The sequence below is a fragment of the Myodes glareolus genome, chromosome 25, assembly GCF_982192425.1.
Source record: "Myodes glareolus chromosome 25, mMyoGla1.1, whole genome shotgun sequence".
Classification (NCBI taxonomy): Eukaryota; Metazoa; Chordata; class Mammalia; order Rodentia; family Cricetidae; genus Myodes; species Myodes glareolus.
This window is the reverse complement of record NC_142050.1, coordinates 37,414,085-37,437,490: the sequence shown is the minus strand read 5'-3', so window position 1 is coordinate 37,437,490 and position 23,406 is coordinate 37,414,085. Positions and strand designations below refer to the sequence as shown.

The window sequence follows — 23,406 nt, the reverse complement described above, 5'->3', positions numbered from 1 at the left end:
GCGGCGACTCGGCGCGGGGACGGAGCGGAACGCTCGGGCTCCACAGCCTCCCTCCCCTCCCCTCCCTTCGCCGTCTTCAACCTCTCAGCCGGACCGGAACTATGTGATCCCGGAAGTTCCGGGGCCATTGCTGTGTGGGATAAACAGTAATGGCGGAGGCTGCGGCTCCCGGAACAACAGCCACAACATCAGGAGCAGGAGCGGCAGCGGCGGCGGTGGCAGCGGCTTCCCTCACCCCTATCCCCACAGTCGCTGCCCTGTCTCCGGGGGCGGGCGGAGGGGGCGGCGGCAGCGACGGCAGCGGCGGCGGCTGGACGAAACAGGTCACCTGCAGGTAGGACGTTGCGTGGCGCGGCGGAGGGCGGGGGCTGCGGGGCCGAGCGGGAGGCGGAGGCGGGCGTCGCGGGGTCCCCTGCAGCGGCCGCCGGGCCGCAGAGCATCGCTGCGTCAACCCCCGCGGAGGTTGTCGGCGGGATCGCTGCGGGGTCGTGGACTGCGGGCTCGGACTGCGGGACGGTCCCGCCGCCTCCCCTCCTCCAGCGGCGCTCCGGTGCGTGCGGTGAGCACAGGCGTCCCCCTCCCCGGGATGCGGCGCGAGCTCGCCGCTGCGAGTCGGGCTCCAACGATCCTCCGGGCGTCCTGAGCTCCTCCGAGGGTCCCGGCGAGCTCGGCCGGCCCCGGGACCTCCGCGCCCGGCCATCCGTTTGTAACGTCTTTTCTACCCTCGGCGCCGCGCACCCCCGCCCCGCCTGGAGCAGCCGCTTTTGTATTCCTTTGTATGTAGTCGGTGGCTGGCGGTTCCGAGCTTTGTCTCCGAACCGAGCGTTCGGAGCCGGCGTTAGCCTCCTCCACCCTTGATTTTATGAACTGCCATTATTGTTACTGTCCCTTTGAGCGGCGATCCTCTTTGCGAGAAAAGAGATCCTAGGAGAGAGGGTTGGTTCTGGTTTGGTAAGCGAAACGAAATTATTGGAAAAATGAATGATCAGGTGGCGGCTATACAGTACCCATAAAAAATTTTTTCCTAGCTATAAATTTTGAAGGGTGTTTGTTGTATTAACGACTTGGGGGAGGGTGTTTTATTGAGACAGACACCCTTGCTGTGTTGGCCCGGTTGACCTATATATAGTCCTGACAGCCCTAGAATTTTCGGCAAGCCTTTTTCTCGAGTGCGGGGATTGCAGGCGTATGATACCACACCCGACTATATTGATTTAACCATCAAGAGAGACTGTTACGCTTTTCTATCGGTTAAAAAAAATCCAAAGGGAAACCACTTTTCGTCCGACAAGGACATTTTATAGGCAAATGCAAAAGGCTGTTTGTTCCTACCGAAGAACTCGGTGTTGGCATTAACTCCGAAACTGAAGAATTTCTATCCTAAGGTCTTTTGGTCTTTTTCCTTTTTTGAGGCAAGTTCCAGCTTTGCAGCCCCGGTTGTACTAGAACTGCAATGTAGATCAGGCTGGCCTCGAACTTCATCTTCCAGCCTCTACCCTCCCAGTGCTGAAATAACAAGTGTTAATTAACACCCGGGCTTCAATGAAATTTTAAGTATCTTGACTTTTTTTCCCCATCTACTAGCTTCTTCTAGTCTAGTTCTGAATACCCATTGCCAAATAACATTTCGTTATCGATTTCTTTATCATTCTGTCAGACGCCTGCTTCTATGCAAAGTTCTGTTTCAACATTTTCCTTTCTTAAGTAATCATTAGTATGTGTGTGATGATGTGTCTGTGGGATACTGTCCCCGGGCCACAGAGCACCTGTGGAGGTCAGAGGGGACAATTTTAATCAATCTCTTTCACTTTCCTGTGGGTTCCAGGAATCAAACTCAGCCATTGCTTTTATCAGCTAGGACATCTTGCAACGGTCCCTTTTTTATTTTGAGGCGTGTGGGGTGTGTGATGAAGAAGCTTGTGTAGCCCAGAATGACTTGGGATTCCTTGATCCTTCCGCATCTCTCTCCAGGGCTGAGGTTGATTATAAGCTTGGCTTCTCCCCTGCTTCCCTTTTACTTTTCCTTATTTCTTCTTTTCTAGTCCCTCACCAGACGTCTTTTAGAGCCTACATTTAGGGTCTTCTAAAATTTAATTTTTTTATTTTTTGAGACAGGTTTCTCTGTGTAACCTGGCCGTCCTGGGAACATGCTCTGTAGACCAGGCTGACTTTAACACAGAGACATGAGAGTTTTTTTGTCTTTCGGTTTTTCAAGACAGCGTTTCCCTGTAGCTTTGGAGCCTTTCTTGGAACTAGCTCTTGTAGACCAGGCTGGCCTCCTCGAACTCACAAAAGATCCCCCGCCCCGCCCGCCTCCCCAGTGTTGGGATTGAAGGTGTGCACCACTGCCGCCGGGATAACAGATTCTAACTGCCTCTGTCTCCCTGGTGCTGAGATTAAAGGCCTATACCATCTTGTCCAATTCGGGTCTTTAAAAACAAAAAGGGTCTTATTTAGCACAGGGTGACCTTGAATGCTCTATGCTGGCAGAAATGACCTTGACATGTTCATTTGTTTATTTTGAGGTAGGGCTTCTCTGGATCCCCGGCTGTCTTGGAGCTGGGCTGACTTCAAACTCAGATCCCTGCCCCCCCCCCCCCCCCACTGCCTCTGGAGTACTGGGATTAAGGGCGTGTGCCACTAGCACCAGGCAATGACCTTGATTTTAAGTGCTGGATTATAACCTTGGGCGAAGCCCAGCAACGTAAGGCGCATTGATTTAATGGAGTTTTCTAGGTGTTTTGGAACAGTTGTTTGTGAACGTTACTTTTATGTCTAAAAAGAAATTTCCTTTGGAGGTTGGAGAGATGACTCAGAGAGCTTCTTTCCCTAGTCTTGCATACAGATGCACAAAACTTTGAGTATCCTGGCTTGGGGAGGCTAAGACAGAAAAATCTTCAATTCTAGACTAGCCTAGGAAATATGGCGATTTATATGCCTGCCCTAGGGTACATAGGAAGGTTTAGTGTATCTCTGACTGTCCTGGAACTCATTCTGTAGACCAGACTGGCCTCCCAATTGAGGTAAATTTTGAGAAAACAGTATGAACACTTAAGATGCAGGCTTAGGATCAGCAAGATGGCTTAGTTTAGGTAAATTAGAAATTGAAACAAGCAAGACACAAACTTAGAGTTTCACATGGTGGCCACACCTATAGTAATAAATAGTGTTTGGAAAGTACAGGTAAAACCAGGAATTCAGGATCTCACTACACAGCACTTGGCCTTGAACTCCGAGATCCTCCTGCCTCTGTCTCAGGACTGGTGTCAATGAAGTACCCTTCTCCATAGCGTTTGCTTAGACTAGTTATCTAAAAATTTGTAGAGCCCCTTATGATGGCACGTAGAGCCCTTGATAGTTGCACACATCTGTTCTCTGGCCAGTCGGTAGTTTGAGGCAGGATGACGTCTTGACCACAGCAGCCTAATTAGAAACCACAGGTTATTTGATATGCTGTAGTTGTAAATGCTTGACATTGTTTTCTGTTCTAGTTGCCAACAACATGATCTCTTAAAGTTTTCTTTGAACAGAGGAATAACAACTATGAAATCTTTGTTCTAGACTTTGAGGTTTTAGAGAAGCAGAGTCTGTTCTATCTGCAGGGCTCTTCCTCAGTGCTCTGCATAACTAATAGATGCTCAGTTGATGTTGATATAACTCTTTTATAAGACTTTAGGAATTTTCTGCCTTCGGTTTTAAAAAAAAAGTGCACTGGTGCTGGAGAGATGGCCCACTGGTTAAGAGCACTTCCTTGCTGCCCGTCCAGAGGATCTAGGTCTAATTTCCAGCACTCACAGGGTGGCTAACCACTGACTGTAGCTCCAGTTTCAGAGAATCCGACGCCCTCTTTTGGCCTCTGTTGGTACTGCTAGCATACAATGCAGATACAGATATACATGCAGGCAAAATACCCACACACAAAATAAAAATAAATAAAATCTTAAAATTGCAGAAATTGTTTACATACACACATTCATGCATCCATTCTGAACTTTTTCAAGTACACTTGTAAGTTACTAAAGGGAGAGAGGACCTATTAGAACATGTTTTCTGGGACTACCTTATTCAGACTTCAGCAAATGGACTGAATGTGCACTGAGTTCACTGCAGACGTGTACCTTATAAATATTTTTCAGTGTGCTTGATAGCTACACCTGCTCCTGAGAAAAGGCGCATCCCGGAGGTACTAGTGCCCTTGGGGTGTCAGGTTCCCCTTGCACTGGATTACTGGCTCTTGTGAGTTAGTTGCCTTGGGTGGGTGCTAGCAACCCACCTGCCTTTGTGCTCTTAACTGCTGAGCTGGCTCTGCACCACCTCCAAGGGTGTTTTCTAAGCTTCGGGAATATTCCTCTTTAAGGTTACTTGCTAGATAAGAATGCTGTTGTTTTCTAAGATTTATTTTTATAGTGATATTTTATTTTAGTAAATAAAGCTTGCCTAAAGATCAGAAGAGCAAAACTAAGCCATTAGAGGTCAGGCAGTGGTGACCTACACCTTTAATCACAGGATTTGGGAGACAAAGCAGATCTGAGTTCAGGGCCATCCTAGGCTACCCAAGAGCAATGCAGAAACCAATCCAGGTGGTGAGGGCCTACACCTTTATTCCCCTTGTACTAGGAAGTCAACTTGCCTTTAATCTCAGCACTGGAGGGAACATAAAATGGGAGAGAGGTAGACTCTGCTTAGTCTACTGTTACTCAGCCTTATTAGAGGTAAGACTTCTTTAGTGGCTTGGCTGCTTTGCTTTTCTGGTTTTTGGGTTGAACCCCAATTATCTATCTCAGAGTTTTTATTATTTATCTATGTATACATTATTTATCTATGTATATGGTTGTTTTATCTGCATGGCCTTCTGCATGCCAGAAGGGGACCTTGGATCCCATTGGACTGCAGTTGTAGACTGTGAGTACTAAGAATTGAACTAGGGACCACTGGAAGAGCAGCCAGTGCTTTTAACTGATGCGTCACCTCTCTAGCCCCTATTTTTTAGTTTTGAAAAAATAATTTACTTTTAATGTGTATGAGTGTTTCCCTGAATGTATTACGTGCATGCCTGGTAGCCACTGAGGCCAGAAGGCTTCAGGTCCACTGGAACTGAATGGAGTTACAGTTGGTTGTGAGCCACCATGGGTGCTGGCAGTCAAACCTGGGTCCTCTGTGAAAGCAAGTGGTGCTCCTAACTACTGAGCCAGCTCTTCCAGCTGGGGATGTTCTCCTTGTTCTCAGACAGGGATCTTACTGTGTAGCTCCTAATACACAGATGTGCCTGCCTCCTGCTCACAGTGTTGTGGTTAGAAGGTAGACCTCCTCAGCGAGCTCAGGCCTCATTTTAACTGTTCAGTCTCACTTTCTCATGAGCTACTGTTAATGCCTCCGAGAGACTTGTGTTTTGTTTGTGCTGCCTAAGAAACAAGTACCTCTGCTTGTGGGTACTTGTTGTGAGAAACAGTGTTATACTGCCACCAACAGGCTGGCTTTCGCCTCACTAGAGAGGTGCTGTGAGGACAGTACTGCTGGCTAGCTGCACTGACTGTGGGGTGAAGACAGTTATGGAACTCGCTCTGTAGACCAGGCTGGCCTTGAACTCACAGAGATCTGCCTGCCTACGCCTCCCGAGTGCTGGGATTAAAGGCACGTGTCACCACCACCTGGCGTATTTACTGGTTTTTTGAGGCAGAATCTCACCTTGTAGCCTTGGCTGACCTGGAAGTCAATGTGTAGACCAGAATGACAAGATTTATTTCTATTCTGTGTGAGTGTGTGTCCACCTGTCCATGTGAATGTGGTTATCCACGGAGGCCAGAGACACCAGTCCCCTTGGAGCTGGAGGTAACAGGCACCTGAGGTGGGTTATTGCTAATCAAAGTCAAGTCTTCTATTTTTCTTTTTTTTTTTTTTTTGGTTTTTTGAAACAGGGTTTCTCTGTAGCTTTTGGAGCCTGTCCTAAAACTAGCTCTTATAGACCAGGCTGACCTCGAACTCATGGAGATCCACTTGCCTCTGCTTCCCGAGTGCTGGGATTAAAGGTGTGTGCCACCACCGCCCTGCTCTGTACTCATTTTTAACTACAGCGTTCTAGGCTGTGAATTATTTTATGTGTTTAGCCTGAATGTTTGTCTGTGCCACATATGTCCAGTGCCTGGGGAAAATGGAAGAGGTCGTAACAGTTGTGAGGCACCGTGTAGGAGCTTGAAATCAAACCTGTGTCCCGGGAAGAGGAACCACCGCTCTAACTATGAGCCGTCATCACGCCGGCTCCCAAGCTGTAGTTTTTAACCTAGATGCTTCTGTATCAGAATGCTTCTATAATAATAAAATGAATATTCTGGCAGTTGAAATAACACAAAAATTCTAAGGTTTCTTTCCTCCAAATTATATATCTTTATTATTGAGGCAAAGTCTAGCTGGCCTCAGATCCTGTCTCAATCTCCCAAATCCTGGGATTAAAGTCATGTGACTCCATATCTGGCTTTGTTGTTTTGTTTTCATTGAAATGGGAATTCAGGTTACGGGAATCTGGCCTTGAACTGCAGGTTGCAAGAATTTGCTTTTTCCTTGTTCTGTTTTGAGACGGAACTTCTGATCTTTCTGCCTCTGCCACAGCAGAGGTGGGATCACAGGCATGCGTTGTCATGCCCGTTTCTGGAGTGCTGGGAATTGGACTCAGGACTGCGTGTATTCTACCAATTGAACCTCATGCCAGCCCCAGGCTTTTTTGTTTTTTGTTTTTAACGCAAAAAATGGCTGATGTGACTTTGGAATCACAGTGTACCTTTCAAATAGGTTCTAACATTCCCTTGTCCAACTGCCATAATGCTCCTAGTGAAATTTATTCATTTTTGAGAACGGGTTTCACTATATAGCTCAAACTCAACAGATATGCTCACTTCTGCTTCCCAAGCTGTCTGGGATCAAAGGTCACCTGTCTTCTGAAACCTATTTTTTGCCAATCACAGTGGGGTTTTTTTCCTTTTGGGTGGGTGAAAGTGGGGAGACAGTCCCACTATGTATCCTAGGCCAGTCTTGAACTCAATAATCCCTTTGCTTTAGCCACCAGATTGTTTAAGATTGTGTAGGAATCATATCCAGCTTTTGTGTTTGTTCTCTCTTAATGGTTGGTGGTGGCGCACGCCTTTAATCCCAGCACTTTAAGGCAGAGGTAGGCCAATCTCTGAGTTCAAGGCTCAACCTGGTCTACCAGAGCTAGTTCCAGGACAGGCTCCAAAGCTACAGAGAAGCCCTGTCTCAAAAAACCAAAATTAAGAGAGGCTCTTGTTACTCTCTTGTTGTTATTCCTTTTTGATCCAGGCTGGCCTCACACTCTAGCCCACCTCGAGTTCCCCCCTCCCTTGTGCTGAGATGAAAGGTTTGCAACAACAAGCCCCATTTTTCTCCTTTTTGAGATAAAATATTTATTGCAATGTTCTTTAAATAGTATTCAAATATCTGGGGTTGCAGATATAACCTTACTCTGTGTCAAATATTTAGTTTTTTTTTCTCCTTTCTCCTTGAGAATTTTTTCTTAGGTAATGAGTGCTATATACATTTGGGTGGTTTTGTAGAGGTAATCCTGCCTAGGTACATTTAATTTGCTCACTGATATGATTTACTATGGTACTTGGGTGTCTTATATAGAGAGATATATACCATAGGGAGTGTAAAGAAGACTAGATCATGATGCTTCCCAACTAGGGATTTAAAGTATCCTCTGAGACACGTGGTATACACGTCAGCCACATGTGGTGATACACATATTTAATCCCAACTTGGAGGAAGCCAAAGCAGGCAGGCAGATCTCTGGATACATAGTGAGATCTTGTCTCAAAAAAGTGGGGAGGGATACTTCTTGGTCTTGCAGAGGAACTGCATTTATTTCTTACTTTTTTTCCCTTTTTTTTTTTTTTCTGTGCTGGGGATTAGGGATGTCAAATACACTGCACCTTACAACTCAGCTATATTCCCAGCCATTTGGTTTTAGTTTTAGGATTTATTTCAATTGTCAGTTTGTGGGTATGTGCACATGTATGTGGGTACCTGTAGGGAGTAGAGGCCTCAGGTCTCTGGAGTTGTGCACCGTCGGTCTTGGGTGCTGGGAACTGAACTTAGGGTTTCTGCGAGTGTAGTATGTGCTCTTAACAATTCAGCCATCTCTTAACTCCTTATTTTCCCTTCTAAAATAAAGAGGTGTAGACTTGAGGTTTTTATTTTTGTTTTTAAACATAGTCTCATGTAGCCCAGCCCTGTCCTACACTCTAGGTACCCAAGGATGACTTTGAACTTCTGCCTCCACCTACCTTATTGTTGGTGGAATTGCACAGTGTACACTAGCAATGTAAAGCAGTCTAGTTTTAGGCTGTGGGACTCATAATAGGCCTTAAACCTAGAACGTTGTGCATGCGAGGTAAACATTCTGCTGGCTGGGGTATATCCACAGGCTTTTTTAAAAAAAAGCTGCTTCATTTGTGTGTGTGTGTGTGTGTGTGTGTGTGTGTGAATGTCAGGGCAAGTCACGAGTCAAGTTCCCCTATGTCCATCCCTTGTGTCAAACTGAGGCTATCAGTCTTAGCACCAAGTTATCTTTTCCACTCTGTTCTGGTTTTTGAGACAGTATCTGAATGCCTGTGTCCATCTCCCCAGTACTGGATAGTAGGCTTATACCACCACCACACTGACAAAAGCACTTCCATCTTTTGTTTTGGGGAGAAATTCTTGGGAGTGCTTTGCCTTTTCTTTGCCTATTGTCTGTTACATGTTGTGCCATCTCATAATGTCTCAGATTTCACAGAATATTAGTGTCAGAAAAGTCATGTAATCACATAAAACTAAACACTTAGGTGAACTGTGACTCAACCATGTTCCTTCTTCAGCCTCATGGGATTGCAAATATAAGCCACCACATCCAGCTGTGTTTCTAACATCATTTCAGATACTTTTAATAAAAGATCTTTTAAAATGTTCTACAGAGTTCAAGCCTTAAGCTTTCAGAAGATCGCACTGTATGTAGCTGCCCAAGCTTACACCTGCGTTAGGGTAGGTTGGACCTGCGTTAGGGTAGGTTGGACCTGCGTTAGGGTAGGTTGGACCTGCGTTAGGGTAGGTTGGACCTGCGTTAGGGTAGGTTAGACCTGCGTTAGGGTAGGTTAGACCTGATACAGTTGGAATGAGGCTATGTGTGTGTGACTCTACTTCCTGCTGAGTTCTTGTTTGTTTTGTGTTTTTGGGACAGGATTTCTCTGTCATTGACTGTCCTGGAACTCTGTAGACCAGGCTGGCCTTGAACTCACAGAGATATACCTGCCTCTGCCTCCTCCCAGGTGCTGGGATCAAAAGACATGCCACCATGCGCTTTGTTATATTATAGCCTGCAATTCTAGGGTGTAGGATCTTGAAACAATTTCCAACAAGATGTGGGATTCTTTTTCTTCTGTTGTCTTTTGCATTTGCAGGTAACATGTATAGACTCAGACTCATTTGACTCCTCGGTAGCTTTTTCTTTTATTTTGTTGTGGGTCGTGTGTAAGCTCATACTCTTCCACTGTGCTACATTCAGCTCTCTGTAAGCCATTCAATATAGCTTTCAATTCAGTGGGACGTGGAATCTGTGGAACTGTCTCCACTGGTTTTTCTCCCTGTGCTCTCCGTATAGCTGCGGCTCAAGGGTATAGCAGAGTGCTCTGCGGCCAACCACATTTATACCCAAGAAATAGTTCTCTTCCTTTGACATGCCAAAAAGTAACCTTCATTGTCCTGCTCAGAGATCAAGGGAATAGACAAATGGACTCTGGCAGAATTAATGTGCAGATGGAGGGAGGGCTCTACAAATAACCCTTTCCACCCCTTAATCTCCAGTGCAATTTAGAATTGTATTAGGGTGCTGGAGATGATGGCTCAGAGGTTCTTCCAGAGGTCCTGAGTTCAAGTCCCAGCAACCATGTGATGACTCACAGCCATCTGTAATGAGACCTGGTGCCCTCTTCTGGCCTGCAGGCAGACATACAGACAGAACACTGTACATATTAAATAAATCTTTTAAAAAGGAGCCGGGCGGTGGTGGTGCATACCTTTAATCCCAGCACTTGGGTGGCAGAGGTAGGCGGATCTGCGAGTTCGAGGCCAGTCTGGTCTACAAGAGCTAGTTCCAGGACAGCTAGGGAAACTCAACCCTGTCTCGAAAAACAAAACAAAAACAAAAGAAAAAGAAAAAGAAAGAGAAAGAATTGTACTAGGGACTAGGAAGGGCTGGAAGAGCATCTAGCAAATGCTTAGGTGATGGTGCTGCTGTTTGCTGCTGTCGAGAAACTGCGTGCCTAAGATCCCTTAAAGTTGCTGGCCTAATTTTGCTTGTTTTCACATGTGGTTTCTAAAGAATTAAAATTGTTGCCTTGACAAAAGTAAAATATAAGCTGTAGCCTGACTTTCTAGTCTCTGTGGTTCCTTCTCTTTGATGTGCTTTGCAGATCATCGTGGTTAGGAGCTGGCATTAGTGAGCACTGCAAGAACAAGGACAGTGGTCAGACCTGACCTTCAGTGAACAAGACAAATGTTTAAATCTCCAAGTTGTGGGAGCTGGGGAGACAGTTCAGTCAGTGATAGTGTTTGTGTTTGAGACCCTAGTTCACGTGCCCCCCCCAAAAGGAACCCTGTATAAACATCTACCTTTTGGGGGCAGGCACCTTGATCCCTATGCTGCATCTGTGGACCCAAATGGGTGTTCCTGGCCACCCGGCCTAGACTGACTTCATGTGTTAGCTGGATAGCTGTGAGCATGCCAGGAGAATGTGGTGGTAATGGATTCTTTTGAGAGCTGGCGTCTTCTAATCTAGTTTTCTGGTTCTTTGTCTTACAGATATTTTATGCATGGGGTTTGTAAGGAAGGAGATAACTGTCGATACTCGCATGACCTTTCCGACAGCCCATACGGTGCAGTGTGCAAGTATTTTCAACGAGGGTGCTGTGTGTACGGAGACCGCTGCAGGTAAGGCTTCTGTTCAAGGGTGAGATGAGGAAGAAATGAAACTAAAATATGTAATCCTAGTAGCTTTGTATATATAATTCTAGTCGCATTATGCAGAACACTCTTAAAAATGGTTATGCTTTGAAAAGTCCTTGTTGGACCAGCTGTGGTGGCACATGCCTGTAACCCCTGCTGCTGGAGACTGGAATTGGAGGGAAGCTAGGGCTGCAGAGTCCGACCTTGACTCTGAAGGGAAAATGGACTGAGGCTATAGCTTAGTGGTAGTGCACTTACCTAGTGTGACAGAGGTCTTGTTCAGGCCCTGGGTACTGCTGAAGAAGACCAGTAACATTCCTAGGAATGTTAGTACACTGACAGAAGTCTATCTAGGAACTGCGTCACATGTTAAAGTATGCTTGGAATATGGCGGTTAAATTTAATTGATGCTTGTGGAGCAAAGTCTCCAAACTTAATCTCTTAGTGTGGCAAAGGTGAATTTGTATGTGTTGGTCTCTGCCTATTAATCCCAAGACATAGGAAACTAAGACAGGATTTTCATGGCCAGCCTGGACTGCAGTGCAAAAAACTCTCAAAACCAAACAAACCACAAATAAAAGCACAGGCATTGGATGTCATGTGAGTTTGAGGCCAGCCTGGTTTACTCAGGAAGTTTCTAGGCCAACCAGGACTGCATGGTGAGACCCTGTCACAAAAACTAGGAGGAAAACAGACAAAGGTTGGTGTGAGGTTTATTTAGTTGTCCTCTCCTAGTGTGGATTGTGAGTGAGATGGGTCTGGGCATTTGGAGTACTGCACTAGTCCTTTACACACCCTTTGAAGTTGTGGGGATGAAGCCTGGGGCCTCATTATTCATAGACCAACCGTTGGTCTAAAACTATTGAACAGCCTAAGCTCAGGAAACAACATAAGCTTAGGAAGGAGTGCTCTAGGCAGGGCTCTCCCAGAATACCTCCAAAGTGTTTGCACACCAACAGGCATTCGGTACTAAGCAGGCTCTGCCATTAGGCATGGTATTGCTGTCATAAGCCTGACACCTGATCTGTTAGCAGTAGTGGGTTCTATGTAGAAACTGAATAAAGCAGGTCTTCCCAGGTTAGAAGGTATTACATGTATTATTTGTCTCCTGCTGTTAAGTTAATAACTAACTCAGAGGTAGCAGGTTAAGACAGTAGGCATTTATCGTCATCTCTGGAGGCCTGCGGTCAGAATTGTTCTAGTTTAGAGACTTTAAGGAATGGCAGGGTTTTGGCCAGGGTGACTGACAGATGGGAAATCACTTGTGATGTGGCTGCTGGCAGAGACGTTGGCTTCTTGCTAGTGGACCTTTCCAAATGGCTGCTGTCATGTCCTTGTATTGCTTTCTTCAGTGCTAGCAGTCAAAGAGGGCTCAGCAAACGACCTAGTCTGAGGAGTCTCTCTCTCTCTCTCTCTCTCTCTCTCTCACACACACACACACACACACACACACACACACACACACACACTGTCACTTTCACACAAGTCTGGACAAAGTGTGTAAGTCCAGCCACACGAAGGGAAGAGGTATTGGACTTCACTGTTGGAGAAGAGTCTTGAATATGCTTGAAAACAAAATATATTTGGTCAGACTTGTAGCCACTGCCACATACAGATGGATGGATAGAAAGATAGTGTGGTAGAATCTGTTGGTCTATGTAATACCTGTATCACAGCCACGTATAGATGGATGGACAGAAAGACACGTACACATGCACACACCGATAGTCAATGCTTGGAAGTCAGACTTAGCTGAATTTGTAAGAATTGGGTAAAAAGCAAGCCCCCCCCCCCCACTAACTAAGGATCAGAAATGGATCCCTTGACATCCGAGTTTAGTGTTTAGTCCTCTGTTGCCATGCTAAAAGGAGGAGATGATGTCAGGATGTCACACCCTGGGATGAAGGAGCAGTTCTTTGCGGGAAAATTTCTTTGAATCTTATAGACAAGGCTCACTGTGGGGAGCCTACTTGATTCAATTGAGAGTTTTGGCCCTCAGTAGCTTGGGGAGGGAAATGGAATATTGAGGATAGCAGAGAGCTGTAGGGAGTGGACCCTGGGGCAGAGTGAGGGGACATGTGGCTCAGCTGAGGTACTCTCTACTCTACTCACATGGAGATCAGAGGACAACTTAAATCCTCCCTCCATCACCTTGGTTCCAGAAATTGAACTCAGGTCACAGTCATCAGGCTTAGTGGCAGGTAGGAGCCAATCCACTGAGTCATCTTGCCAGTCTCATTGAAGTTCTTTATATAAGAAGTTATACTATATTGATACAGAATATGGAAGAATCCACTGTTTTCTCAGCATTTTCATCACTTAACACTCTGAAAGAACCAGCAATTTTGTCACATCCTCTTGTAATTTAGTAGCTGTAATAACAGACTGTCCCAGGGGCTCATGATTCTAGCAGATGTTAGGATCGTTATAGGCTGGATTGACAGAAGGCATGGTTTCTCAGGCAAAAACCAGCCATAGATAACAGAAACTAACGGATACAGCAGTGTTTCAGTTTGCAGCTTTATTTTGGGTGACCATAGTTTTAATTTTATGCAACTTACATTGTGTTAAGTAATGTCTTGAGCTGGCAGAGTGGTGCACACCTTTAATCCCAGCACTCTGGAGCACGAAGCAGGTGAATAGATTGCTTGAATTCTTAGGCAAGCCTGGCATACAAAGCAAGTGCCAGGACAGCTGGAGGTACACAGAAACACTGTCTTGAAAAACCAAAACAAATGAGAAAAAGGAAAAAGAAAAAGGATAAAAAAATGTCTTTTAAAGCCATTTAAAAATGTCAAAGCCACCAGGCATAGTATTATACAACGTCCATTGTATTAAGTGATGTCTTGAGCTGGGTATACTGGTGGTACATACCTTTAATCATAGCACTCTGGATTCAGAGGCAGGAGAATAGATATCTTCAGGTATGAGACCAGTCTGATCTACACAATGAGTTCCAGGACAGCCAGAGCTATATAATGAGATGCCAAACAAAACAAAACAAAACAAAAAAAAACCAAAAAGCAAAAAACAAAAAACGAAACCAAACCAAAATAAAATACAAAACCACCAGGCATGGTGGCTTATGCCTTTATCCCAGCATTTAGGAGGCAGAGGCAAGCCGATCTCTGATTGAATTCCAGGACAGTCAGAGGTATAAAGAGAAACCCTGTGACTTGAAAAACTGAAACAGGCCTGGTGGTGGCCGCGCACACCTTTAATCCCAGCACTCGGGAAGCAGAAGCAGGCAGATCTCTGAGTTCGAGGCCAGCCTGGTCTACAAGAGCTAGCTCCAGGACAGGCTCTAAAGCTACAGAGAAACCCTGTCTCAAAATAAAAATAAAAATAAACAAAAAACCAAAAAAAAAAAAAAACCCCAAAAACAAAAAGCCTGAAACTGTCAAAGCTATTCTTTCTGGTTTTGATTTATATGTAGTGTGTCGGTCTGTGTTCTTCAAACACTCCCCGCATGCACTGAGCTTTTTACCTTTAAAAAAAAAGATTTATTTTCTATTTATTTATGTATACAGTGTTCTGCATGCATATATACTTGCAGGCCAGAAGAGGGCACCAGATCTCATTACTGATGGTTATGAGCCACCATGTGGTTGCTGGGAATTGAACTCAGGACTTTCTAAAGAGCAGACAGTGTTCTTAACCACTGAGCCATCTCTCCAGCCCCCCCCCTTCCTTAAATATAGTTTAGTTTATTGTGTGGACAAGTATGCTTGTCTGAATGTCTTTGCGCCATTTGTCTGTCTGGTTCCATGGAGCCATCCTGCTGGCCTTGGCTTTTCTTTCTTTGCTCTTTGTTTGTCCTTCCTGGTATCTACTCAGATTTTACTTCAGAACATATTCTATGCAGATCTGTAAGGGAATCAGTGTCTCGTTAAGTAGATTTGGTAATGTAGGTCTTATTTATTATTTTGGAGACAATCTTGACTGTCTGGCAGTTTGTTCTGTAGACAAAGTTGTTAAGAGATCTGCCTGCCTTAGCTTCCCTAGTTCTTGGATTACAGGACACACTGGGCCTGTCTTATATGCATTCATGGTCATTCTATTTATTCTTGAATATAATCTCATAACAAAGGTTTTTGGGTTTGCTTATTTGGATTTTTCTCTTTTGTTTTTTTGTTTGTTTGTTTGTTTTTTCGAGACAGAATTTTTCTGTAACAGCCCTGGCTGTCCTAGAGCTTGCTCTGTAGACCAGGCTGGCCTCAAGCTCACTGAGATCTGCCTGCCTCTGTCTCCTGAGTGCTGGAATTAAAGGTATGTGCCACCACTGCCCGGATTTCTCCTTTTTTTTTTTTTTTTGAGACCTTCAAAGTGGTGGCAGAGGCACTTGCTTGATACCCTGCTTAACCGGTCTCCATGTTAATGGTCTCCTTTTGTAAAGAGACCTTACGTCATTTGTACTGATTTTACAGCAGATTACACAAGTTCCTAGCACTTGGTAGATGTTTACTGCCAGATAATGAGAAAAAAACGTTAATTGCTTGAACATGTTTAATTTTCTTTTAGTCTGTTTTTTAGGGAGTAAGAGGTAGAACTCAATTCGTAGTCTAAATTGTCTTCAAATTTGTAAGAATTCTCCTTCCTTAGCTGATCAAGTTTTAGGATTATGCAGAGGCACCCCTTATTAAATTTTGTTTTGAGGGGCTGAAGAGATTTGGCTCAGTGTTTAAGCACTGGCTGCCTTCCAGAGATCCCGGGTTCAATTCCCAGCACCCACATGGCAGCTCACAGCCACCTGTAATTTCAGTCCTAGAGGATCTGACACCCTCATACAGACAAATGCAGCAAAACACCACACACATGAAATAGAAAATAAGTCATTTATAAAAATTTTGTTGAGGCAGTGTCTCAGCAAGTTTCCTAGGCTGGTCTCAAATATGGAATCCTCCTGCCTCAGTCTCCCAGATAGCTCTCTGGTTGTACTTGAGACCTTGTAAAGTTTGCTTAGTCTTGCTCTCAAGCCTTGATCAACAGTATGACATCACAATGAGGCTTTCTAAACACACCGTCATGGGCTTTATGTCCAACTGAAGGCATAGCCCAGTACTTGCTCAGGTGCACAAGATGGGTTCAATTCACAGAGTTGAAAATCAGGCCAGGTATGTTATATGCCTGTAGTACCAGCATTTGAGAGGTTGTGGCAGAAGGATCTGTGCAGTCAAAGCCAACCAACATGAGCTAAATACTGACCATGAGGCTAGCCTGAGCTACATGATCAAACCATCTCTGAAAGTTACCTGGGGTTGGAGAGATGCCCAGCAGTTAAGAACACTGACTCTTGGAGAGAACTTGAGTTTGGATCCCAGCACCCTCATTGGGCAGCGCACAACTGCCTGTTAACTCTGGCCCTAGGGATCTACATGTGTCTTTGAGCCTCTGTGGACACCTACACGCATTGCTTCACATGCACACACATAAGAATACATCTTGACAAGCTCTCAGCTGCTTCCAGTCATGTTTATGTTCATGCTGACATTTGAAAAGTCCGGAGACAGTAACTGCTTCCTTTTGTGTGTGTCAGATACGAACACAGCAAGCCACTGAAACAGGAGGAAGTGACTGCAACAGACCTGAGTGCAAAACCATCCCTTGCTGCTTCCTCAAGTCTCTCTTCGGGAGTTGGATCACTTGCTGAAATGAATCCAGGCGAAGCTGAGTCAAGAAACCCAAACTTTGCAGCTGTAGGAGCAGGTTCAGAGGACTGGGTGAATGCCATTGAGTTTGTACCCGGGCAGCCTTACTGTGGCCGTAGTAAGTATTGTGAGGATCCTGTAAAATGCAATCAAAGGGCTAAGTGACAGGCCACAGTGAACTCAGTTCAGCTTTCCTGTTTCCAGTGTTTGAGCTTAACCTATTGTCAACACTTTAGATTGGGCTATCTAAGAGAGATGAAGTAAAAGAATTTTTTTGAACTCTAATAAAAATTAATTCATGTTTAAAAACTTGAAATGTCTCCGAATGCTGTCCCCCGCCTGCTCCTGGTGGTGCTGGGATCAAACCCTGGGCTTTGCACATGCTAGACAAATGCTTTACTATTAAGCTAACACTCAGCCCACTGCCAGTCCTTTATTTGGTGTGGTTTTTTGACACAGGGTCCCTGGTAGTTCAGATTCCTCAAATAGTGAAGGATGACTTTGAACTCCCGATTCTCCTGGTCCTTTCTACCCCACTAACCAATACCTACTAATATTAAGAAATTCACATGCAGAACTGGACTTGGTGCCACACACCCGTAATACCAGCCTTGGAGAGGTTGGGGTGGGAGGATTAAGTTCAAGGCCAGCCTAGGGTTATTGGGGGGGGCAGAGAAAATGGAGCTGGAGAGTGGGGGTGTATACCTGTAATTCCATCAGTTGATATTTTGAGATAGGCAGACAGCAGATTCTAAGCCAGCCTGGCCTGTATAACCCTGTCTCAAAAAACTAAGGGGACAGAGAAACCCTGTCTTGAAAAACCAAAATTAGGGCTTGGGGAGAAAGTAGAAATTGAGTAGTCTGACTTTAGGTTTCACTGAAGTGGTTCTCTGTTACCTTACAGTTGTAGTTCTGTTACCTTAGTTCATATTTGTACCTTATGTATTTGGAGCTTTACTACCATCTTAAACATTTTCAGCTGCCCCTTCCTGCACTGAAGTACCCCTGCAGGGCTCAGTGACCAAGGAAGAGTCAGAGAAGGAGCCAGCTGCAGTGGAGACAAAGAAGCAGCTTTGCCCCTATGCTGCAGTGGGAGAGTGTCGCTATGGGGAAAACTGTGTGTATCTCCACGGAGACTCCTGTGACATGTGTGGCCTACAGGTCCTGCACCCAATGGATGCTGCCCAGAGGTCACAACACATAAAAGTAAGTGATCAAGGAAGCTTCCGCTGAGTCTGAAGAATTAATAAGTGTTGATGTACCCGTGTGATCCCGGCATTGTGGAGGCCAAGGGCAAGAGGGTCTGAAGAGTGGGGCTATAGCAATGCTCTCTTTCCTACAGAGAATTCTATTTCCAGAATCTCTGACTATGGGTTTTTAGAACGTGTGGGGTTTTTTTGTTTGTTTGGTATTTTGGTTTTTTTCGGGACAGGGTTTCTCTATCTAGCTTTGAGTTTGTCCTGGAACTCGCTCTGTAGCTGGCTTTGAACTCACGGAGATCCTCCTGCCTCTGCCTCCCGTGTGCTGGGATTAAAGGCATGTGCCACCACCACCTGGTTTGCTTTGTTTTATGCATCCTTTTTACTACTAATAATAATTTTTCTGAGATTTATAATTCTTATAGTTCTTTTGTAATGCATATTTCATTGCCTTTTAATATATTCATAATAATTCTTCAGTCATTACTATAATTCTAAGGTCATTTTCATCCCCAAAGAAACCTTAAATCCACTGAGTCGTCAGCCTGTGCTCTTTTCCTCTGCTCCTGGCAACAGTGGACCTGCCTTGTTTCTCTGGATACTGTGCCAATTCTACATGATTATGTGGCTGAATATGACCTTCATTGACTGCTCCTCATTTAGCAGGATGTTTCCAAGGTTTTCCCTGTTGGAGTGTATATCGGCACTTCATTTTGTGGTTGCGTACTGGGTACACAACAAATGTGACTTACACATTTGTTTACATGGTACGCTCCCAGGTGTGTCCATGGAGGCCAGAGGTTAACATTGGATGTCTTCCTCTCTTGTTCTCTACATTAATTTTTGAGGCAAGGTCTCTGCCTTAATCTGGAGCTCACCAATTAGATTACCTGTCTATGCTTCTGTGCTGGGATTACAAATGCATGTTGTTGTCTCTGGCTTTCACATGCATACTGAGAGTCCAAACCTAGGAGCCTATGCTTGTATGTACAACGAGCACTTTACTGACTGGGTAGTCCTCCCAACCCCAATCCTGTGTTTTTCTATTGGAGATTTCATCTTTATGCAGATTTCTCCTTTTTTCTTAAACTTTTTATTAGGTGTGGCTGCTATGATATTATGAACATTTCTGTTTTGTGAGCATATGTTTTATCTTAGACTTATATATTAATTACATTAATTAACATAGTGGAGAGGGTTGCATTCACAGCACACATGTATAGAGGTTAAAGGACAGCTTGGATGAACTATGTGGACCCCAGAGGTTGAATTTATCTTGTGAGGCCTGGCAGTAGGTGCACAGATCTAAGCTGTGTACCAGGCTGACCCTGCTTTGGTTGTCCTTTGGAAGTAGTCACTGGGTCAGCTGATATTCTGCTTAGCACTTTTGAGTACCTGGCTGGCTTTGATTTGTCATTTTATGTGTATGAGTGTTGAGTGTGTGTGTTTGTCTGTCTGTTCACCACATGCACAGTGTTAACAGAAGCCAGAAGAAGGTGTCAGATCCCCTGGAACAAGAGCTATGGAGCTGCCTTGTTTTGAGAACTGAACCAGGTCCTTTGCAGGAGCACTCGGTATTCTTAAATGCCAAGGCATCTCTCAAGACCCGCACTCAGCTTTCTTACTTCATGTGTGCTCATACATGCCCCAACTTTGTAGAAGTCAGGACAGTTCCTTTCCCCCACCTCTGTGTGTGGGTTGCTAGGCTTGTGTGGCCACCACACCTTTGTAGAAGTCAGAGGACAGTTCCTTTTCCCCCACCTCTGTGTGTGGGTTGCTAGGCTTGTGTGGCCAGTGCCCTATTTGATAACAGCATCATTCATACAGTCTGAGCGGGGATGGGTGCTGAGAACTCAGACTGTCACTCAGCAGTACAATAACAGGTAACCTTGGGAAGAGAGTCCATCCAGCTAGTCTCAAAGCCACAGAATTGGCAGACCACAGGATAATGGTTGCCCACACACAAATAACTGTTAGGAGGATGGGCTTATGAAGAATAGTGAGCACATGATGATAATAAGGGGGAGAGGTAGCTTAGCCTTCTTGGGGGTACTTGGGAATTGGATAATCTTTTCAGATCTCAGAAGTTGGGCTGTGACTCTAGTGCTGTGAGACTTCACAGTGGCTGCCTGGACTGTGCTTGTTAACAAATCCTTCTTCCAGGTCAGATAGAGACAGATGGGTAGGCGACTTGACTGTGGAGTCTCGGAACTGCAGCAGCCTGACTGTGCCTCTGTCTCTGTCTCCCTTCTTGCAGTCTTGCATTGAGGCCCATGAGAAGGACATGGAGCTCTCTTTTGCTGTGCAGCGCAGCAAGGACATGGTATGTGGGATCTGCATGGAGGTGGTCTATGAGAAAGCCAACCCCAGTGAGCGCCGCTTTGGGATCCTGTCCAACTGCAACCACACCTACTGTCTCAAGTGTATCCGCAAATGGAGAAGTGCTAAGCAATTTGAGAGCAAGATCATAAAGTGAGACTCCTCCCCAATCTTCGTTTGTGCTTTCTATTTTCGGGAAGGATTTAGTAACTTGTGCCAACTTTGAACCAGAAGGACCACATTTAAATGCATGTATTTTATCATGAACCTGGGCATTCTAACTGGGATTTCTTCTTTGTGCTTGAGCTAGCTGCTAGTTTAGGTCGTCTTTTTATCTGAATGAGGAAATCCTGTGTATCAGTTAGTAGACTCTTCGTGTTTTTTGAGGAGATTGTGTTTAATGGATTTGACAGTTTAGAGTTCGTGAACAAACGTATCTAGCTCTGAATGTATGTTTCTTGGCCTTTTACATTTTCCACTTTCCTATTCCATTCATTAAGCTAGCCAATAATCCACCATCCTTTAAAAACTGTTCTCATAGCTGAACAAAAGCCACACAATCCAAACAGAGCAAAGTTACAAGAAATAAATTTATTTAAACGAAAGAAGGAGTCTGTGTGAAATGTCTTCTTTTTGTTTTTTATTTTTTCCCCCCTTTGGTTTTTTTTTAAACTTTTTGTTTTTTGAACTGGCTAGCCATTGAGTTGATTTATGAAGGATTTTGTCTTCCCTCCAAAGAAAGGGTCAGTTGTGACTTTGTGGAACCCCTTTCTGAATGCTCCCGTTCTTGTCAGTTGCTCTAAGTCTCGAGGTGACGCACCAGGGTGTAGAGGGGGACGTGCATTGCAGCCTGTTCATTGTTTCCCAGGTCCTGCCCCGAATGCCGGATCACATCTAACTTTGTCATTCCAAGTGAGTACTGGGTGGAAGAGAAAGAAGAGAAGCAGAAACTCATTCAGAAATACAAGGAGGCCATGAGGTATGAGCAGCCTTGCTCCCTTGGCTAGAACAGTGCTGCGCTGTGTGCTCCTAGCTCCCCCTTCCTTCCCTTGACTTCCCAGGCTGCTTTCTTTTGTCACCCGTCACTGCTTACCCAGTTTGTCTCTTGCCTTTAACACATTCCTTGGGTGTCTGCCGAGGGACTGTTCCAAGGTAGTCTCCTCTAGCTGAAGCCTAGCTCATTCCAGGTCTTAAGAGTTGCCTGGTGAGTTCCTATGTATTGGGATTCCAAAGGATTTTCACTTGGTGTTAGTGCTGGCAAGCCGTATACGTTAGTTTAAGCAGGGATGTTTCTGGTCAGTGTTTAGAGCATACGTTTCTAAGAACACGTCTTGGGGGGCTCTGCCTCAGTGATAAGTCAATCCAGGCCTGAAGTCCACTGTGAATAAGGGTTGCGATATTTTCCTTTCCAGCAACAAGGCGTGCAGGTATTTTGATGAAGGACGTGGGAGCTGCCCATTTGGAGGGAACTGTTTTTACAAGCATGCGTACCCTGATGGCCGTAGAGAGGAGCCACAGAGACAGAAAGTGGGAACATCAAGCAGATACCGGGTAACTCTCACCTGTTTTTCTAAAGGAGGGGAAATGCCACACTGTCAGCTGAGCCCTGCACATACTGGGGTAGGGGAAGGATGACACTCAGGTCTGGGAGGGAGGCTAGAGTGAAGGAGTCATACCTCATGAAAACCGGGAGGGGTAGGAGAGGAAAGCCCTCAAAGCCAGAGGGGAGGCATTGGTAAGGTGGACTAACAGAAGTCTGGTTCGCCGAGCCCTCTGGCCACACGGTTGCCTGTTAAGCAACAGGACAGAAGACACTGCTCGACAGTGCCACCCTATCATGGCCTTGTTTCTTACAGGCCCAACGAAGGAGCCGCTTCTGGGAGCTCATTGAGGAGAGAGAGAACAACCCCTTTGACGACGAAGAGGAGGTTGTCACCTTTGAGCTGGGCGAGATGTTGCTTATGCTTTTGGCTGCAGGTGGGGACGACGAGCTGACAGACTCTGAGGACGAGTGGGACTTGTTTCACGATGAGCTGGAGGATTTTTATGACTTGGATCTATAGCAGCTTTGCGTGGCGTGGGAACTGGTCTGCGGAGCCTCAGACAGTAGCTGTCCCCTGTGCTGTGTGGCAGTGCGTGTGGCTCTCCTAGGCAGGCCTCTCGAACTCCAGGTGCTGTTGTCCTCACTCCCCAGGGCCTGCTCCTCTACCCTCACCTTCCCCCAAGAGTGTGTTGTTTTCTGTTTCAAAAAGTTACAAAAATAAATCTTCACGTTAGTTTTTTTGTAACATGAATTTAACTGTCAGACAGTTAGTGTAGGTTTGTCGCGCCATCTGTTTTCAGCCAGGTTGTGTTCATGGATTTTGCACACTCAATTTGAGACCCCAAGTTCAAAGGAAAAAGCACTGAGTATGTTTTGGGGGTTCAAGGATAGGGGCAATTGGGAAAAAAAGGGACCTAAGTTGGCAAGCTGCTCTCTGTGCTAGGGTAGGAGGGCTCCTCGGTTTCTGTGAGATCTGCCTCTTGGTGGTTCTCTGTCTGTTCCCTACCCTCTAATCCCCATCACATGTGCTTGTCCTGTGGTTTGGGGCTCTTGTTCAATTGCACGCAAGAAATACTACTACTGAGTAACCAGAACCAGGTGCAAACGTGTTAAGGTTAACGTAAGAAAATGTAAAAACAAGAAGGATGCAGTGACGTTCCATCAATGCAGAGTTGGCAGGTAACTTCCAAGGATCAATGGACTTGGTGTTGAGTGTGATCGAGCATGTGAGCAGCTTCCCATCTGTGCATAGGTGCAGTGTTCTTAGCCTTAGTGGGCAGAGATGGATTAGTGGTTTCAGCCGTGTGTGGCAGGTAGATCGTAAAGGACCGAGAGTGTGTCAGTAGTTGGTAACATAGCAGTGCTAGTAGCTCTGTATGTCTGTATGCTAGAGAAGTGGATCAGCCGTAGAGGGTAAGTGACCTGCTTATCCCCTTAGCAGCACAAGCTGGGTCTTGGACACACCATTGTATTGAATGTTTTATGGTCTAGCCTTTTCAGTTGAGGCGCTTTTTGGAAAAACCTTTGTCCTGGTTTGAGGGTTCTGTTGTAAGGTTCTGTATTTGTTTTGTGGGTATCTGCCTCATTTCCAGCATTGAAAGTAGACAGGGGGATTCCAAACTGAGGTGTTGATGGTACTACAAGAATCCTTTGTCGCTTTGTCTAGTAATAGCCCCTCTCACTAAAGGAAGGGAAGGGCATGGCCAC

The 23,406-nt window shown here is 45.3% G+C and overlaps 1 protein-coding gene across 2 annotated transcripts; it reads left to right on the top strand.

Annotated features, from left to right (window-relative positions):
• On the top strand, positions 1 to 22,450 carry Mkrn1 (makorin ring finger protein 1). 2 transcript variants are annotated; one of them, XM_085683886.2, is made up of 8 exons: positions 1 to 334; positions 10,847 to 10,975; positions 16,527 to 16,756; positions 17,618 to 17,844; positions 20,095 to 20,309; positions 21,025 to 21,135; positions 21,569 to 21,707; positions 22,013 to 22,450. In XM_085683886.2, the coding sequence occupies exons 1-8, from the start codon at positions 150 to 152 to the stop codon at positions 22,217 to 22,219; spliced, it is 1,443 nt and encodes a 480-aa protein (XP_085540012.1). In that variant the 5' UTR covers positions 1 to 149; the 3' UTR covers positions 22,220 to 22,450. The 2 variants fall into 2 exon arrangements, with proteins under 2 accessions (XP_085540012.1, XP_085540013.1); XM_085683887.2 differs by lacking the exon at positions 1 to 334 and adding an exon at positions 930 to 951.
• The last annotated feature ends 956 nt before the right edge of the window (positions 22,451 to 23,406 follow it).

Excerpts from the sequence above, each read along its gene's own strand:
- Mkrn1 (XM_085683886.2), top strand. The coding sequence starts at position 150 with ATGGCGGAGGCTGCGGCTCCCGGAACAACAGCCACAACATCAGGAGCA. Across the intron at positions 17,845-20,094 it reads AGAGGTCACAACACATAAAA|TCTTGCATTGAGGCCCATGA; the intron begins GTAAGTGATCAA and ends CCCTTCTTGCAG. Across the intron at positions 20,310-21,024 it reads TTTGAGAGCAAGATCATAAA|GTCCTGCCCCGAATGCCGGA; the intron begins GTGAGACTCCTC and ends ATTGTTTCCCAG.